Below are 15,469 nucleotides of genomic sequence, written 5' to 3'. Positions count from 1 at the left end.
AACAGGGTAAGTAATTTCAGAAGTTCACAGTATGTAATTCCAGGAATTATCATTAAAAAGTCTACTGGACAGAGGAATTTGACGTCAAGATTTGAAGGGCTGCCCTGACTGGTGCGGCTCAGTGGGTTGGGCATCGTCCCCCAAACTGAAGTTTCTTTGGTTTGATTCAGGTCAGGGCACCTGCCTGGGTTTCAGGCCAGGAGCCCTGCTCGGGGCATGTGTGAGGAAACCAATTGATGTTTCTCTCCCTCCCCCCTCCCCCCCCCCCGCCCCCCCCCCCCCCCCCGCTAAAAAACAAATAAATAGCTGTGGCTGGTGTGGCTCAGTGGATTGAGGGTCGGCCTGTGAACCAAAAGGTCGCCAGTTTGATTCCCAGTCAGGGCACAGGCCTGGGTTGTGGGCCAGGTCGCCAGCAGGGGGCACGTGAGAGGCAACCACACATTGATGTATCTCTCCCTCTCTCCCTCCCTTCCCCTCTCTCTAAAAATAAATAAAATCTTTTTAAAAAGTAAAAACAAATAAAACTTTTAAAGAAAAGCTGGAAGAGCCTTAGACATACACTCTCATCCTAGAGAAGGGAAACTGAGGGCCATGGTGGGGAAACGGTTTGTCCATTGTCACATAGCCAGTCTCCTACCCAATCTAGTACCGTTCTTTTGAGTTGACTACTAGTCCAGCCTCTTAAATTGTGATAGATCTAATCAAATCTTCTATGACTTTTATTTAATAGATAGATATAGAAATCTCTACCCAACACTCAAGGAATATTTTTCTCAGGCACATATGGGACATTTACAAATGTAAATACCACAGAAGCAGTATCACACAGGCTATATAGTATGTCTGCAACAGAATTAAAATATCGTAAAGACTTGAAAAAATCCATATGTTTGGAAATTTTTAAACATTTCTAAATCAATGATCCAAGAAGGCAGCTGCTTAAAACCCTTCAAATGCATTATTATTAAGATAACTTTTATCACTGTATTTCCAAAGCCCTATGGTATGGTCACTGCCAATCTCTCCCCTCTTAGTAGGAGGGCCCCTTCCTACTCCCTCCCTGCTCTCTAAGCATTCTGATCTTTGTTTCAAATTTCCAAAACAATGTTTTACAAACATTTCTAATTACTGTCTACAGTAAGAAATTTATTTTACATCATGACCTGGTTGACACTATACAGATATATATAAAACAAAAGTTTTGCAAAACAGTACTTAGTACTTTATACAGTGCACTCTGATAGTTTCTATTCCATTTTTTTTATTAAAGTTTATATCCACTAAGTTAATATTATGACCACAACATGTATTTTGAAAAACACTGCCCTAAGCATTGAATTTCCTTGCCTCAGGGTCTCTATATGTGCTATGCTCTCTGTCTAAAAAGCTTTTCTCGTATCCTCTTTACCTGGATAGATCTTACTCATTCTTAAAGGTGTGAAATCTAAGGATACTTCACTCTCTGGAATGAACTGCCTGCATTTGAATCCTGAAGATGGTGATAAGTAAGTTAATATGCACAAAGAACTCAAAACTGTGTGGCGAATAGTAATGTTTCATCTTATTATTGTGAAAGGTAGTAATTATACAACTTTTTGTGATTGTTGTGAATGAAAAGAGGACCACATACTAAACCCGACAAGCTTGGGGAAGAAGCGGATGCATGGCAGGCCTTACAAACTGGTGACCAAAAGTAACCATTCAGGACGGTCTGAACTTAAAAATTCCTAACGAAAGCAAATTATGGTGGTGAGTGTGCCATAGGCCAGTAGCTTCCTTGACAAAGGTCAGTCTGTATGTTAAGTGAGCCTGTATGTTGTCCTTGTGTATCTAAGATGACATACCTTTGAATTGTCAGAGTAATTTTCTTTTCCAGACCCCTTCCAAGGCACAACTTCTGGCACTACAGAACGAGACCACAGAATCCCCCATTGTTTTTGTCTGTATACCGTCGCTGTTAACTGTACATATTATTAACTATCCTGTAACCATCAATGTAAAGGAAGTATCTCCATTTTTCTTTTTATCCAGTCCTAGACAGTTCCTCCTGTTCTTTCTCCTGCCTCCTTAATCTACCACCGATAGATTTCACGTAACCCTCCTTACAGCTTCTCCTTTGATTGTAATGTGTAAAACAAGCTGCATAACTGCCATTCTCTAGAGCATTTACTCCACTGAGATTCTGCTTCCCCGGCAGGTTCTCAACATTTGGTTCAAACAAACTTCTATAAGATTTTTCTGCAGGTGGGCCATTCTTCCATCAACATTATTAATATCTGTCTTCCCAAACCTCCCTGACTCTAAACCTATGAAGACAGAAACTTTGGTTAATTTTTGATCGTTTTTATAGTCCAAGCGTCTCACTTTTCCTGGCAACGACGAAACGGGGCTCATAAATGCCCAGTAACTTGTAAAGAAGAAATGGACAGATAGAATAAAAATCGGAGCGGCTGGGGGCGGAGCCAGCGTAGGGCGTCACCACGTCGCCGGAGAGGCCCGCCCTAAAGACGGGCGTCCCCCCAGGAGGTGGATGGTCACGTGGGGCTTAGTGGGACGTTCGCCGGCTCAGCTGGACCAAGATGGCGACAGTGAGGGGGGTGCTGCGGCAGAGACTGGTGGGCTTGTCGTCCGTCAGGGCTGTAAGTGCCACGGCCGCCGAGGGGCGGCCTTGCCGGCACCGTGACGCTCGGGGTCGGGGGCTTGACTCGTGCGGCTCCTGAGAGGTGAAGCCAGGCAGCTGTTAAGTCCCGAGTCAGGTGGACCTTGAAGTCTTAGTATGTACCCCAGATCCCTTAAGGGATATAGGGAAAACCGAGGCGCCGGGAGGGGGAGCGACTTGCCTGGGTCTTGGAGACCGGGGACGACATCCCAGGTGTCCTAATTCCTTGTTCGACGCTCTTTCTGGTGACCTTGGCACCTTTCTCCCTCTAGTTGAGCTTAAGACTTCTCCAAGGCTAGTGAAAAATCACGAATACCCCTCTAATTCCTAGTGGGAAAAGCAAAGTCACTCCACTCCCTTTGCCTAAATGCTCAACTGTTAACGCAGTTGGAAATGGGCCTGTACTGGGAACAGGAATGTCTTGTTTATTCCTGTTTGTAAGGGAAATATTCTTTCTGCTCTTAAATCTAAATCAGACCAAAGGTGATGATGATGATGATTTGTTGAATGATAGATTTTTAGAAAGAGGGAGGGGGAGAAACATCGATTTGTTGTTCTACTTATTTATGTATTGGCTGATTCTTGTATGTGTCCTGACCCAACAGGACAACGCTCTAACCAGCTACAGGGCCAGGGCCAAATGTGAATTAAGTGGTGATAAATACTGCTTCTGGTCTCAGTAGTAGTGAGGATGGATCCATTTCTTCAGATTTGCTCTCTTGGGCAATTTTTTTTTTCCCCACACTCCATGGAGTTTATTTGATTTCATTATGCAATATCTAGTTAGTCACATACAGAGAAAGGGATAAAAGAGGAGTATAAGATGTTTAATTCTGTTCTATTATTACAATAATGAGTTCTATAATTCATCCCAAAAAAGTACGGTAAAACATCACTGTAATAACACAGCAAGCCCCATTAGTCACTGCGGGGAAAGCAAAGTGTTTTAATTCCTTCCAAACTGTCAAGACAGGGAGGGGTGGAGTGGTTGAAAGTGCCTTTGTGAAGAATGTTATTGTTAACCCATCCAAAAATATAGGTGGTGCTGGGCTGGGGGGGACATAGAAAAGAACATTTTCTTGTAAGTCACGTAACCTTTCCCAGCTGGGACACTGGATTAGTTTCCTACGCCTGCTATAGCGAATTCTCACAAACTTGGTGGCTTAAAACAACATTCATTTTCTTTCCCACAATTCTGGAGGTCAGAAGTCCAGAGTCATTTTCACTGGGCTGAAGTCAAGGTTTTAGAGGAGAACCCATTTCTTGTCTCTTGCAGCTTCTCAGCACTGTCGCTGTTTCCGTGACTGGGGCACCCTCACTTCGTTCTCTGCCTCCATGGTCTCATTACGTCCTCCTCCTCCTCTGTGTGCGAGCGTGTGTGCACCCTCTGGGGAACTGGGACGACCTGTCCCTGTTACTTTTTGTTTTCTCTTTTAAATCAAAGGTCAGCACCTCATCCTTGAGTACTTTGCCAAAGCAGGTGAAAATTGTGGAAGTTGGTCCCCGAGACGGACTACAAAATGAAAAGGTAAAGCTGAAAATCAACCCAAATAGTTTTTTTGAGCCCTGAGAGTTCCACGTGGGAGGTGCAGCAGGGATGGATGGACAGAGTTATGCAAGACATGATCACTGTGCCAGACGCAGGGCAGGGTCAGGGAGACCAGGCGGGTTAGGCAATCTAAGTTGGTGGTGCAGCGGGGGTGGTATCCCCACATGCATTTCAAGGCCGTGCGGTGGCTGGGGAGGGCTGCGGGACTGTAGCGCGACATTGAGGGCCTGCCTTTAGATCCAGCCGTTCCATGGAAGGGGGTTTATCTAAAGGAAGCCACGAAGGCCGTATGCAGCGCTTTGGCCTTGCGGATGTTCTTACAACCCACGGGTAGTAGAAGAAATTGGAATAGTGCTGTCCAGTAGAACTTCATATGAAGATAGAACTATTCTAGACTTGAGCTGTCCCATGAGCTAGCCACTAGACGCACACATTGGGCACTTGAAGTGTGGCTGAGGAATTGAATTATTTTCATGTAATTTTGACTAAAACTTATAGAATCATATATGGCTAGTATCTAACATATTGGACTACACAGACCTGTAAGGTTACATATCTGGGAGGTCTTAAGGGTGGTTTATTTCTGGCTTTGGCATGTGTTTCAAAATAATCATGTATTATTTTTTCATTAGGGAGGCCTAAGAAAGCATGACAAGCCTAATTTTAATATTGAGCACTTGCTAAGAGCAATAAACTGTAAGCCCCATGAGGGCAGGATCATGTCTGCCCTGCCCGCTGCGGTGCCCCCTAGCACCAGCACAATCCCTGGAACATGGAGGGCTCTCAGAAAGGATTCATGTAATATAATCAATTACATTAAAGCAGTGCAAGGGAAATCGTGGGGAGGGGGGATATGGAAGGGCTTGAAGTTCTTAGGATTTTTTACCTGATCCTGTAGGTACTCGGGAGCCATGGAAGGCTTTTGAGCAGTAGAGTGAGGTAGTATAAACTGTTTTAGGAGGATTCCTGGGGGAGGAACTGGTGGAGTGAGACCATGCCATAATACACATGCAGCAATGATACTAGATTTGGAAGGAGAAATCCGTAGAGTCTGCTTAGCAACTAGATGTGCTAGGGGAGGGAGAGAAACACTAGGCTGAACAGGTGAGGATGAGATCCTGTGCTGCTTGGGAGATGGAAAAGGAGGGTGCAGTACTTTGGGGACCCTACCTCATAAGACCCAGAGGGTTAGTCATCTCTGCCCTTTCAGGCCATGCTGCATGGCTCTCAATTTGCTTATGACTGGGCCATAAGTTAAACATTTAGTTAAGTAAAAGCCTATGTGGCAGAAAAATATTGTTTCCATGTAAGTATTAACTCCTTTTCAGGTGATAAGCTGCCTCCACTGCACAACATTATCTGTAGAACTTGAAGACACCTTGTACCCTGTCTGTGGGCGAGGATTGCACATGAATTCATGTTAGTGTTTGGAAATTGAGATACTGAAGTGTTTGCTGGAGCAAAAGCTTTGAAGTAACAGGCACTGCTTTCTGAGGCCATTCGTTTCCCAACTTTGCTGCCCTGTCTTTTCTGGTGTTTCTCTCTCCATGACAGAATATTGTACCTACCCCAGTAAAAATCAGGATGATAGACATGCTTTCGGAAGCGGGCCTCCCCGTGATAGAAGCCACCAGCTTCGTGTCTCCCAAGTGGGTCCCTCAGGTGAGCCCCAGCCGTGAGCGAGAGGGGTTTTTCAGAAGAGAGGGATGGAAGGGTTTGCGTTCGTCCTGGAAGTGAGTAGAAGGCGGGAGCATAGGTTTGTGGGTCTCTGACTTGCAGAGGTCTCAGGTGATTCATAGCAGCATGATGCAGGGGCGGGGGATGCGGGGAGTAACCTGGCAGGCGGGAGGCTTAGATTCACTCTGGGCTCTGCCCCTGAATTGCTTGGCCTTAGCAAGGTCCCCCAGCTGAGTGTTAGACAACACAGAGCCGAGCCCAGTGCCAGTGTAAATGGCTGGTAGTATCGTTACTGCTATGTAAAGCTGACAGTATTATGCACATGGAGAAATTGGGGCTGTGGCCCACACCCAGGGGCCTTCTGGCCTGTCAGTTGTCAAACAAAGAGTCAAAGCGTTGGGGAGTTGGCTCTGCAGAAGAGCTCATTCTCAAGTGTGCTAGAAAACAGAGATCTTGTGATTAAAAGGTTTTCTCTACCTGAGCTCTCTGCTCGCCCTTGCTCATGCCTCGGCAATGTCCCCTTCGGTTTCCCAGATGGCTGACCACACCGAAGTCTTGAAGGGCATCCAGAAGTTTCCTGGCGTCAACTACCCAGTCCTGACCCCAAATTTCAAAGGCTACCAGGCAGCGGTAAGCTTGTTGGTGGGGGGCCCTGCGATGAGATTGATGGCACTGGTCCCTGCCCTATCCCTGGGCCTCGGTCTCTGGGCCTCAGTCCCTGTCCCGGGATGTCTCTGAAGGGCCGTCTCCAGCGGTAATGAGCACCATCAGGCAGACAGCAGGGACAGAGCTGGGCAGTGCTGGCCCTGCCGCCCCCAGCTCTCTGATCTCGACAGGCCTCCGGTCCTGCCTCTGTAATAGGGTGGTGATAGAGTAAGCATTTCAGAAGATAAAATGCACAGAAATTGCTTAGAAGATAAGTGCATAATAAGTGGTAGCTTTTGTTGTTCTTACCCATTTCCTCTATAAAGAAAGATAAGCAAGTTCTCCTCAAGAATTTCAACAGTAGTTGCTAGTATCTGCCAACTTTCTTACAAATTTAAATAAGAACATCATTGAGGATACTGATTCTAATTTAGGCCAAAGGTTTCTCTTAGAGTGACTGACTCTCTGGCTGGTGTGACTCAGTGGACGAGTGCTAGATCGTGAACTGGAAGGTCGCCTGTTCAGTTCCCAGTCAGGGCACGTGTCTGGGTTGCGGGCCAGGTCCCCAGTTGGGGGTGTGTGAGAGGCAACCGATTGATGTACCTTTCACACATTGAAGTTTCTCTCCCTCTTTTTCTCCCTCCCTTCCCCTCTCTCTAAAAATAAATAAATTCTATAAAAAATAAAAAAAGAGTGACCAACTTCCAGGGCGATGGCAGTGGCAATATTGGTCTCTAGGGGAAGGCTAAGGCCAATGAGATATAATTCACTGTGTTAATTTTCTGGGGCTGACGTAACATAGTACCAAAGACAACAGAAATGCACCCTCTCGCAGTCCGGAGGCCAGGAGCCCGGAATCAGGGTGTCAGCAGGGCTGGCCCCTCTGCGTGTTCCAGGGAGGGATCTGTTCCAGGGTTCTGCCCCAGCTCCTGGTGGAAGCCAGCAGTCGTTGACATTCCTTGGCTCGTAGTCTCTGCTTCCATCTTCCCTGGCCTGCCCCTCCTTGTCTCTCTCATCACGTGGCCACTGGCTTTTAAGGGCACAAGTCATATGAGAGAGAAACCAGTATGGCCTCATCTTAATAAATTATATCTACAGTGACCCTGTTTCCAAATAAGAACACATCTCAAGGTACTGGGGGTTAGGATTGCAATATACCTTTTTCTGGGGGAGGACACAGTTCAACCCATAGCATTCACAGGCCATAAAGGTCTCTGTGAGGCCAGGGTTTTTGCCTTCCTGATATTCCTCGAGGAGCAAAAGGGTAACAGGAGCCCCTCTGGCTATTGGCAGGTTGCTGCTGGAGCCAAGGAGGTGAGCATCTTTGGAGCTGCCTCCGAGCTCTTCACCAAGAAGAACATCAACTGCTCCATAGATGAAAGCCTGCAACGGTTTGACGAAGTCTTGAAGGCAGCTCGCGCAGACGGTATCCCTGTGCGGGGGTGAGTCAGACCACATCAGTGCCGCCTGTCTTTTCCTCGGAACCATTCTGGACCAGTACCTCACTCCAACCCAGTCACCCTCCCCCACATACTCCTTATCCCGGGGGCAGGCAGTCTAAGATCCAGACCTCGACATCTTTTCCCCAGTAAATATGGTCAGAAGAAATCCAAGCAAGTGCTTTCTCCAAACCTGACTTGCGGGTCGGTTCACCAGAGGAAATCTAGCAGGACAGGATATTAGACAGGGTCTGTGGCAATCACTTTAATCTTGGCTCCGCCACCAGCTCTTCACATGTCCCGGAAGAATCCCCTGGGCCTCTTAAGTCTCCAAGACCAACCACATTGTTAATAGCAATAGTGCCAGGAATCATCGTGTGTCCAGCAAGAAGAGTACCAGCCCCATACACAGAGGACAAAACTGAGGCTCAGGAGGGTGGAGAGTCCGCTGTAAGGTCGCCCAGCTGTCCACACTGCAGCCAGAGGGCTTTCAGAAGAGCACATCTGACCACATCACTTCCTGGTTAAAAGCCTTGCCGTGACTTCCCCACTCCAGACTCCCCCACGGTTTACAAGGCCCTGCGTGATTCAGGCCCTGCTCTCCGTGCAGCTTCACGGGTCGCGGCTTCCTTCCAGCCCCACTGGGACTTCTTTCCATTTGTCACATGGTCCCACTCTCTCTTGCCTCTTGGCCTCTGCGCACGCTTTCCATAGGCTCAGAACCCTTCCTCCTACATCCTACTCACCAGGACGAACTCCTGCTCATCCTTTAGGTCCCCTCACGGATGCCAGTTTCTCTAAAAAGCTTTCTCTGTCCCTCAGCTGGAGTTAACACCCCTCCTCTGGGCTCCTTTAGTGCATTACACATCCTGTAACTTAGCACTTAGCTGCTTGTTAAATTGTCCCCAGCCTCCCACCGCTACTAGACCAAGCCCACGCCTCTCTCAGTTCCGGGTGCACCTCTCTGTCAGCGCAAGGCCCAGCACACAGGTGCTCGGGATCCGATGGGCAGATAGGTGGGCGGATGGGCAGGGAAACAGGGCCTTAGCAGGTCTGCCTGACTCCCAGGCCTAGTCTCCTAACTTTTTCTTGTTCAACAACAATTGGAAAATAAGAGGGAGACTTAAAATGGAAAAATAGACTGAGATCTTTGAGGCTGAAGTTATTTAACCAGCAGGCATTTGTTACGTCTCTTAATATGCAGAATACTTCGCTAGACTCTGAAAAGGTTTTTTGGAGCCTGGGCCCTATGGTGTGGGTGGGAATAGGAGCCGCCTACATCCAAGGTCCGCACTCCTTACCATAGCTCGCAGGACCTGTGACAAGGCCCGTGCCCCCTCTCCGGCCGCGGGTCGTACTTCTTTGCCCCTTGCTCTCCGTGCCTCAGCTGTTCCGGCCTTTGTTCTCTGTCTTGAACACACCTGCCCTTCCCGCTCAGGGCCTGTGCACTGGCTCCTCTCTGCCTGCATGCTCTTCCTGTGGCTGTCCCCCTTCTCTCAGCTGCAGCGTCATCATGTCTTTCCAAAGCTCTTCTCAGGCCACCCCAGCTACTCCTGGCCTCCTCTGGTTGTCGTGTCGCATTCCCTGTCCTTTTCTCCACAGCACATTACTTTCTGAGATTATCTCGTTGATTTATTCGATTGCCCTTTAATCAGCTACCTCCCTAATTAGAAATAAGCACCATGAGAGTGGGAAACATGTCAGTCTTGCTCACGGAGCTCCCTAGTGCCTGGCCCATAGTAGGCAACTCAGTATATATCAGTTGAGTAAATGGGTGAATAAGTCATCTAACAGCTCACCGGCACAGGCCAGCCCAGCTCTTATTCCTGCCTTTGGTTTCATGGGTCCCAGTCCCCTCCTTTAAGTGTGGGCCCCAGCTACCTTGGCCCATGTTCTGCTTTATCTCACCTCTGTACGGCTCAGGTGCCTGCTCATATTATGCTCTCCAGCTCCTTCCCTCTGGCTGGTCTCTGGCTGGTCTCCGGCTGGTCTCTGGCTGGTCTCCGGCTGCCTCTCCAGAGAGCTGTCTAACTCCTGTTTCCAGAACTACAGGCCTATCAGTCCCCTTCCTTGCCGTGGCTCTCCACTGCCCCCTCCTGGCACTACGTGGCACTACCCTCATTCTGGCTGCGTGTCGTTGAATTAGCCTTTCACTCAGTTACTTGGCCTACCCATCTCAGCCATGCTGGCCAAAACTCAGGGGCATTGACCCCGTTCCTCCCCCTGTCTTCCCACAGGTACGTCTCGTGTGTGCTTGGATGCCCCTATGAAGGGAAGATCTCCCCGGCCAAAGTAGCTGAGGTGTGTGTGTGTCAGGGCGGGGGTTCTGTGAGGGCTGGCCGCCTTGCCTGCCCCTGCGTGCAGAGGTTCTCTCGCCACCCTTTTCCGGGGGTCACTGATTTCCTTCGTTCACACCCCTGCCCTCCATCCCAGAATGAATGCCTCCCCTTGAGTTTCCAGTCTGGTCAGTGGACAGATGGTAATTGAGGTGATAATCCTTTGCGGAGAGGCTCCCCACCCACGGGTTCCTGTGGTCTCTTATTGTGGTCAGAGAGGCCGCGTGACACCCTCTGAGTAGCAACCAGGTCTGAGAGGAGCACAGAGGGGGAACTGAGTTTCACCAGTGCAAGAGCTCGTGGCATTTAGTCCTCAAAACCACCCTGCAAATTCAGTATTGTTGTTATCCCATTTTCCAGTTGAGGAAACTGAAACTGACTTGCCATGCCAGTTGCCAATGGTGCAGCCAGGTCTAAACCCACATCTTGTTTACCTCCAAAGTCCGCTCGTTCTTCCCGCCACACCACGTAGTATCGAAAAACGAGGAATGGTAACAGGTGCATCTGCCAATTGAAAGTGACTGCTGTGCTCCAGGTCCGTCTCCTGTTGCCACCATAGCCCGTCACAGGCTTGTCACTGTTGTTTAGAAGCAGGAAGGGAAGCTCCGAAAAGTTAAGTCCCTTGCGAAGGTCCCACAGGTCGTGAGCAGCAGGACTGGGATTTTAATCCTGCACCGAGTCACTCCGAAGCTGCTCCTCCAGCTGCGCCCCCACCCCCGCAAGCTGCTGGGTGCCTGTCCCCGCTCTCACCACTTCCTTTGTCGGCAGACCACTGTCGAGTGTCATCTAGCTCCCTGGCGGCCTGCCTCGTCCTTCCTCAGCAGCAGCGTAGGGGAGCATCGCCTTGGGTGGAATGCACGCTGCTCTGGGTTTGCAGTGATTTTAGAGGTCTGCCACAATGGGCTTCTAAAAGTTTAAATAGTATGTACTTCTATTAAAAATATAAAGCTAGCACTTCAGACCCATGGTTTCACAGATTGAGGATAAAGCTACAAGGAAAAGGTCAGTTTTACTGATTGTAGTACCTGGGTCTGACACAGTGTGTGGAGGTGGTGAGGGAAGGAGTGGAATTTGAGACACACGGGGTGGGAGGGAAGCCCAGGGTTGGAGCCCCAGGCTCTGCCCTATGGCAGCTCCCTCACATCCTCGTCTCCTGATGGGGACTGTGACTCCACTCAGGGTTGTGAGGAGCCAGCGATGTGATCCATTTGGTGCTCCGTCACGGAGGTGTTCTGCACAGGCCAAGGATCCCTGTCCCTTGGCTTGGGGAACCTGTGTCCTCCAAGTGCCTGCTTGTTTCCCAGGTCAGTAAGAAGATGTACGCGATGGGCTGTTACGAGATCTCCCTGGGGGACACCATCGGCGTGGGCACCCCCAGGGTCATGAAGGAGATGCTCTCTGCTGTCATGCACGAGGTGCCGGTGGCTGCCCTGGCTGTCCACTGTCACGACACCTACGGCCAGGCTCTGGCCAACACCTTGATGGCCCTGCAGGTAACCTGGGCGTGTCCTTGGGGAAAGGCATGTGTCCATTCCCATGATGGACACAGACACGTGACCCTGCCCCAGAAGTTCGTACATCTGTGTGGTAGGGACAACAATGAAGGAGTTGGGTGACAGTCCTCATGCATTGTGACAGAAGCCACGAGGGGAGGAAGCACGGGGCTGAGGAAGGTCCCTGTCCCGGCTGGGAGGCTAGAGAGGTTTTGCCAGAAGAGGCCTGAGTGAGGCTTGAAGGACGTGGAGAAGTTCAGCAGTTGAGCAGGTGAAGCAGAAAGGTGGCCCGGCGGCCTGCATTGGGAGGCCGAGGCAGGCAGGGGTCTGGTGGGCTCTCGGGCGGGGCCCCGGGGGAGCGTGCGGGGAGTGGGTGCGCGAGCGCGCCTCTGTGCAGGGGCGGCAGGCCAGGATCGGGCGGTGGGGAGTAGGCCGAGGTCGCTCAGAGGGAGAGCCTGTGATGCTGCCTCCCAAAGACAGGACTGAGGCCTGAGATTGGGTTCCCCTTGAGGTTTGCTGCTTGTGGGCTGACTGCCCAGAAGAAGGGAAGCTCTCAGTGGCTCTCCACAGCTGCCTTGCTGTAGCATTAGTCTGATTCGAACCTGTTGTCTTCAGGTTATAGAGCAACCTTGGGCCATTTTCTTCCCCCTCTCAATGTTATCTCCTGGAGGCTTATGTTTCAGGTGATTCTGTTATTTTCTGGGTCTATTTTCTCAGAGTTGCGGTTGTCAAGGGTGAGGTCTGTTAGAGGTCTAAGGAAAGAGGAAAAAGTCAAACAGCCATGCAGGAGAGTAGGAAGTGACTGACCTTTGGAAATGGCTAGGCCCCTGGGGTTAGGGAGCAGCCTGTGGGAGAGGGGGATGGTGTGCGTAAGGGAACAACAGTAAACAACAGGGATCTGAAATCTCACCAGTGGGAGGCGATTACTTTAGGTCAGTGATCAGGAAGGGCCTCTGTCTCTGAGGAGGTAGCTTTTAGGCTGAGACCTTAAGGGTGAGAAGGAACCTTGAAACCACGGAAGCACCTGAGGGAGGACATTCCTGGCAGAGGAATCAGCATCCGCTGAGAAGATTCTTGCCACTCCAGGAGCTGAAGAGAGAAACTCTCGGGGATTTTCACTTTAACAGTATCGTAAACCCAAGGAATGAGTAACTTGCAATGGACTTTCAGGCAGCAGACAACTGGGAGGTTTCTAAGGACCCGCTTTGTAGGCTCTGGCCCCCACAGTAACAGCCACGTTTCACCGCCCTGTGTTTCCAGATGGGAGTGAGTGTTGTGGACTCCTCTGTGTCAGGACTCGGAGGCTGTCCCTATGCACAGGGGGCGTCTGGAAACTTGGCCACCGAGGACCTGGTCTACATGCTGGCAGGCTTGGGCATTCACACGGTAAGCCTGTCTGTCTCCCGTATTGACGGCTGTAAACTAACCAGAGCTTTGCCTGAAGCCAGAGGACAGAAGCTGGGCTTGTTTAGCGTTATTGTTATTTTGGGGGGAAGGGGAGCAGTTAATAGGGGAAGGATGCTTGGGGACTATTTTGTTTTTGAGATAGCGGAGTGTGGGTGACAGAGGCCACAAGAAGGCCAAGCTCTGTTTGCAGGTTTGTCACTTTAGTTTAGAGAGACACCAGGATGTAAGGAAAACGCCCCAAAAGGGGTCAGATTGCATAACCTGATGTGAACCAGTTCTCCCTAGACTTCCTTTCTCCGTCAGATGGGAGCAGTAGAATGAGATGGCCCCCCAGGGCGCTCAGAGTGGGTTGGAAGCATAGAGTCTGTGCTTAGGCTCAGAAGGACCTGGGTTTAAAACCTCGTTCTGCCACTCACAGGCTGTGTGACCTGACAAATTACTTCACCTCTCAGGGCCTAAGAAATGGGAATAATAATAGTACCTATCTTTAGGGCCCTTATGAGGATGAACTAAGAAAATGTAGAATGCTTAGCCCAGAGCTGAGCACATAGTACAGATCAGTAAATAGGAGCTGTTACGAACAGTGGTTTTCCAGAGTGGCCCTTTCAGTTGCTGTTTTTGCTCTGCCTCACAGTTCATTCCTTCAATGTACTGTTTCTGACTCCTACGGGCCAGGCCCTGTGTTAAGCCCTGGAGATGGAGAGCTGAACAAGACTGATGAGATCCTTTTTCTGGAGGTGGCGCTACTAACCATTATGCAGATTGAGGCATCCTGTATCAGGGGAGTCAGAGGGGGACCCAGGTGCCAGAAGGACACAACCTCAAAGACAGCTAGGTGGTGTCCCATCGTACAGGAACAAGAGCCTGTTGTCTTCATCTTTCCCAGTATCACAGTTGTCTGTCCAGTCTGATGTTTCCTGGGTGTTGAATGCATGTCGTAACTTACTTTATCTTCCTTGTTTCTCAAAGGGTGTGAACCTCCAGAAGCTCCTGGAAGCTGGGACCTTTATCTGTCAAGCCCTTAACAGAAAAACCAGTTCTAAAGTGGCTCAGGCTACCTGTAGACTGTGAGCCCCTTGCCCACCTGAAGCTCTGGGGACTGTGTGGGAATAGGGGCACATCTGGATGATTCACTGATAGGCTCAAGAAAATGGGAATGAGATGGACAGGAACAGGCACCTCGCTGCCAGCCCTGCACACAGGTCCCTCCTGGTAGAAAGGAGGCGACGGACACGAGCTGCTTGGCCTCAGACCCTCCCTCCCAGATCTGAGTAGGACTGAGAGGCTTTGGGGTGGGGCCTCCCTTCACCATGGACCCAGCAGCCCAGGAGTTGAATCCCAGGGGCCACTTGGGAACCCAATTCCTTGGCTTGGGTTGATCCTCAGGTCTTGCCTCTGGGTGAATTCTGACAGGTGGCTACACAGCTCACCCCTGCCATGGCCTTGTTGCAATTGCTCTGTGACTTCAGAGGGCAAAAGGCACGGAGGGGTTTTTCCCCAAGCAAGCAGAGGGCATTTGCTGAACGGGTGAAGGCTGAGTTCTGCATTGGCCACCTGCCAACTCTAGCATCTCTGGAAAATCACTCTGAACACGATTTTTTAAAACAGCCTTATAATTAAAGGTTTAATGATGCAGAACCATTCCAGTATCCTACAGATGTGTGTATATATGGGGGGGGGGAACATCTTCATTTGTACTCTTGAGAGGTATAAGGCAGACTTAATCTGTGGATTTTCTCCATATCCCCACCTGACCCCCAAATTTACAATGACTGGAAATGGCTGGCTTTGGACTTACTCAGGGCTGGCCAGAAGACCCTGGAAAGACTTTCTGAGGCTCTAGGCTCTGTCCGGCGCTGTCACCCAGGCTCCCTCGCAGGCAGCGGCGGCCATCTGCTCCTCTGGGTCTGGGCTAGCGCAGGTGTGGGTGCCTTAGCTCTTTGTATGTCAGACTCTTGTGGCCCCTCAGTCATCCTTGAGCATTCTACGTTTTGGGAAACGCACGTTTATTTCTTCGCTCTGGTGTCATCACAGTGTGTCATGCCTTTATACACATCATTCCCTAGCCATACCTTTATTTTAAATAGAAACATGACCATTTTCTAACCCAGTATGGTAGGCAGGGTGCAGACAAACCACTCCCAGCAGTGCGGGGCCGCGGAGCACAATCAGCATGTAATTCCTACTTGAGCTTCAGAGTTCCCTCCAGATCTTCGATGGCCTAGATGGACCTCCCAGCACCTGCCGCTTCAAGGGGACGCGCA

General features: G+C 49.9%; 2 protein-coding genes across 2 annotated transcripts in view; one reads left to right on the top strand and one right to left on the bottom strand.

The window, feature by feature from the left end:
• The window catches only part of RPL11 (ribosomal protein L11), a 189,572-nt gene that overhangs the window by 102,572 nt on the left and 71,531 nt on the right, over window positions 1–15,469 (bottom strand). The gene's annotated exons all lie outside the window — the stretch shown is intronic.
• On the top strand, window positions 2,522–14,844 carry HMGCL (3-hydroxy-3-methylglutaryl-CoA lyase). Its single transcript, XM_054571716.1, has 9 exons — window positions 2,522–2,639; window positions 4,104–4,187; window positions 5,763–5,870; window positions 6,420–6,515; window positions 7,824–7,972; window positions 10,207–10,270; window positions 11,610–11,798; window positions 13,059–13,184; window positions 14,175–14,844. Exons 1-9 carry the CDS (start codon window positions 2,580–2,582, stop codon window positions 14,274–14,276), a joined length of 978 nt encoding a protein of 325 aa, XP_054427691.1. The 5' UTR covers window positions 2,522–2,579; the 3' UTR covers window positions 14,277–14,844.

Source organism: Pteronotus mesoamericanus, unplaced genomic scaffold, assembly GCF_021234165.1.
Source record: "Pteronotus mesoamericanus isolate MK-2021 breed Mesoamerican mustached bat unplaced genomic scaffold, CSHL_Meso_final contig_221, whole genome shotgun sequence".
Taxonomy (NCBI): domain Eukaryota; kingdom Metazoa; phylum Chordata; class Mammalia; order Chiroptera; family Mormoopidae; genus Pteronotus; species Pteronotus mesoamericanus.
The sequence above is the reverse complement of the archived record's forward strand: the minus strand, read 5'-3'. Positions and strand labels throughout refer to the sequence as shown.